Source organism: Atta colombica, unplaced genomic scaffold (assembly GCF_001594045.1).
Source record: "Atta colombica isolate Treedump-2 unplaced genomic scaffold, Acol1.0 scaffold228, whole genome shotgun sequence".
In the NCBI taxonomy this organism is placed as follows: Eukaryota; Metazoa; Arthropoda; class Insecta; order Hymenoptera; family Formicidae; genus Atta; species Atta colombica.
In genome coordinates, this window is record NW_017259325.1 from 1,000,625 (window position 1) to 1,003,681 (window position 3,057).

The window sequence follows — 3,057 nt, forward strand, 5'->3', positions numbered from 1 at the left end:
GCTAATGAAATAATTGATTGACCTTTTATCAGGTTAAAAGTTGAGCTGTTGGCATATAAAGAGAAAATATTAAAAGAAAATGTTGAAGTGATGTGTTGTCCATCAGGTACTCCATTAAAAATTGTACTGAATGCACGTGTATTAGCTAAAGACAAGGGTACACCATTATTGAGAAATGGCATACGCAGTATTGCTGTAGAAGGAACCAACGAAGATGAGATGTCTGAATAATGTTGCTTATTATCGAGCTGTCTTTCGCTGATAAATATTTAAGCATTTAAGTGCTGAATACTAGTTCAAATGAATGAACAATTCAGCATAGCCAAAAGATCTTGTAATCAGACTACAGCGAACGTTGCAATTGTAAATGGCTAAGCTCCACGAGAGAAGATAATTTGCCTACTGTTCTTAAAAATATATCAAGCGCAAAATGTCTGCAAAAGCAATGTCACTTATTCTCTATCACTTATTATGTACGCATTATATATTAAACAAATTCTATTTTGTTATCATTTTATATCAATCGATATCGATGTTAATTTCCAACGAAATTTCTGTTAAATAAACATCAGTGGCACTAAATTACTTTTCAGTTATGATCATGAAGATCAATTTGAAAAAACTGAGACGTAAAGTCCTCTCCTGTATTATCGTCAACCATCTTTGGCATTCTCATTAAAATTGCATCAATTTACCTTATGTGTACAGAATGTTCAAGTATCATTACCTCAGGCAAATATCTTAAAAGATATATATAAGAAAAAAATGATGAAAGAGAAATGATTTTGAAGATGTATTTTGATTTTTCTAAGTGGATAGTTTTTTTAGGTGATTAATATTTCATGTCAATATATATATATATATATATATATATATATCGGAATAAAACATAAAATATTTCATAAATTAATTAATTTTCTAATATTTCTACATTAATACTTTTATATGCAAAATAATTGGAAGAATCATATTGTATAAAAAAATTACACAATTTCATTAAAAAAAAAGACTTCAACAGAAGTCAACTTCATATCTTTTTAAAGCTTTTATCTAAAGGAGAGAAAAAAGGCATCAAAATACATCTCTCTCAGAACCGTTCTTTTAATTGTTGTTTCATCTAAAATATTTTTTCATATTTTATACTTTTTACAAAATATTTGCCTAGAGCAATTAAAATGGGATATGTCTGTATACCATATATCACAATCATTTTAAAATTCGAATCGAAACGACGCGTCTCAGTCTTTTTACCTAATCGACTTTAGCGATAGTAAATCTTAACATCGAAAATTGAATTTTTTCATAGGAATTCCAGTTGGGCCGTCTACAAATTCGCAAATGTTAAAACCTAGTCTTGCTAATGGATGACAATTGCTGCTTGGATTACCCCATTTGCCCTTAAAAGTCATCCAACCTGGTAAAGGCTCATTATCCTCTTCCAAGAGCAACTCCAATCTTTTCCATGTTGGCCAGGCAGTTCCAAATCCACTCTCGTCGTATAGACGAGGTACACGAACGAACTTGTGTTTGCCCGGAGCTGTCCAAAGTCCGTGAGAGCCGCGTGCGCTAAATAAAATCGGATGTGAATCATCAGCGGTATAAACCTTTTCAGGAAATGTTGGCTTCTGGAAGAGACCTTTTCTCGTTTCTTGACTCTCATAGACGAAAGTACCATTTCGCGGATCATACTGATAAAATGCACCGGCATCGTGTGCTGATACATACATTGCCAGAGGATATTCGTTGTCCTAAATGACGACATCTTATTTAGATAGGCATGTTCATGTGAATGATGATAATGGATAAAAAATTTGAAGGATTGCTAAAAATAATTTACCTTGAAATAAAGACTCATATGTTCCCAATCTCCAATGTGACTACCATATTCTTTAAGCGTACCTATGCACACGCCACCAATAGTAGGTATCGGCCAGCTGCCAAAAAATCCAAGATCCAATACGCAAATCGTTTTTCCTTCACTAAACGGATAGAACATCCAATAGGTCACGTGAAAGTGCACTTTTTGACATCCACTTTCTTCTCTTACCTTTTCGAATCGCGGCACTGTTGCCGCCTGAAATAAATCGCATGAAAGAAAAGAGAACGAAATTAGAATTGAAATGATAATTATATCATTATTTCTTTTGGATTATTTCATATTTTTTCGGAAATAATAATTAAGGATAACAAAAGCAATAATGTGTGCAAATTTAACAAATTTAATCATTTTCATTTAATCATTTTGAAATTTACGAAAATTATAAAAAGATATTTGTTGTTTTATTCCCAATAAACTAAAAGATAGGTATAACGTACATCAATGTTATAATTTCATACTCAATAATATAGATGTAATATAACAAGTGTGTTACATTACCTTGGTGAAAAAATTTCACTGAAATTATTCCACGTTTTAAAATCACTTCAACAAAATTTCAGCAGAAAAAATTTTAATTTAATTTCAGTGAATTTTAATTAAAAAATTCATTTTCAGTAAAATTTTAGAGAAATTTCAGTTTAATTTCAGTAATTTTTCAATATGTTAACTGAAAAATTTACTTTCAGTGAAATTTTTAGCAATTTTGTTGAAATGTTTCAAAACGTGAAATAATTTCAATTCAATTTTAGCCAAATTTTTTCAGAGTGTAAAATTGTAACGTTGTTATATTACTTTTAGTTGGTGTTTACTGAGTTCTTGCCTATTTTCGCATATTTTACCTGTCGTATTTGTTCTTGCGATATAATTTGTGCTCTTAGATCACTGACACTGTTCGTCTGTCGTTGAGCCAAAAATCCTGGATCCTGGATCAACGTAAAAGCATTTCGTTCCAGCAAGGACGTTTTCAGCATCGGCATATTTTTTGCTGCACGTAGCCGTATGTCTTTGGAAATGCAATTTTTCACGAGAGCATAGACGGGCACAGTTCCAGCCGGTCTTCGACCATATAAAAAGGACGATCGATTTTGTAATAAGGATTCTGTCAAAAAATTATTTGAAATGTCAATCAGCGATTTTCCGCACCTGACTTTATATATAGTATATATATATATATACAT

At 31.5% G+C, this 3,057-nt stretch overlaps 2 protein-coding genes across 3 annotated transcripts in view; one reads left to right on the forward strand and one right to left on the reverse strand.

The window, feature by feature from the left end:
- LOC108688263 (UPF0687 protein C20orf27) overlaps positions 1 to 1,422 on the forward strand; it is a 2,312-nt gene extending 890 nt beyond the window's left edge. The window contains exons 4-5 of one of the 2 annotated variants that reach the window (XR_001931783.1): positions 33 to 473; positions 1,307 to 1,422. Coding sequence is in view for 1 of the 2 variants with exons in the window: in XM_018194446.1 (XP_018049935.1) it covers positions 33 to 231 (199 nt within the window). In the remaining variant the exon portion in view is untranslated. Of the gene's footprint in view, positions 1 to 32; positions 730 to 1,306 lie in introns of those variants that run through there. The other variant, XM_018194446.1, reaches the window with a different exon arrangement.
- LOC108688218 overlaps positions 1,191 to 3,057 on the reverse strand; it is a 4,744-nt gene continuing 2,877 nt past the window's right edge. Inside the window, exons 3-5 of the mRNA XM_018194382.1 lie at positions 2,719 to 3,026; positions 1,838 to 2,074; positions 1,191 to 1,748 (exon numbers count right to left, since the gene is read on the reverse strand). Of these exons, the coding sequence (XP_018049871.1) occupies positions 1,278 to 1,748; positions 1,838 to 2,074; positions 2,719 to 3,026 (1,016 nt within the window). The 3' untranslated portion in view covers positions 1,191 to 1,277. The remainder of the gene's footprint in view (positions 1,749 to 1,837; positions 2,075 to 2,718; positions 3,027 to 3,057) is intronic.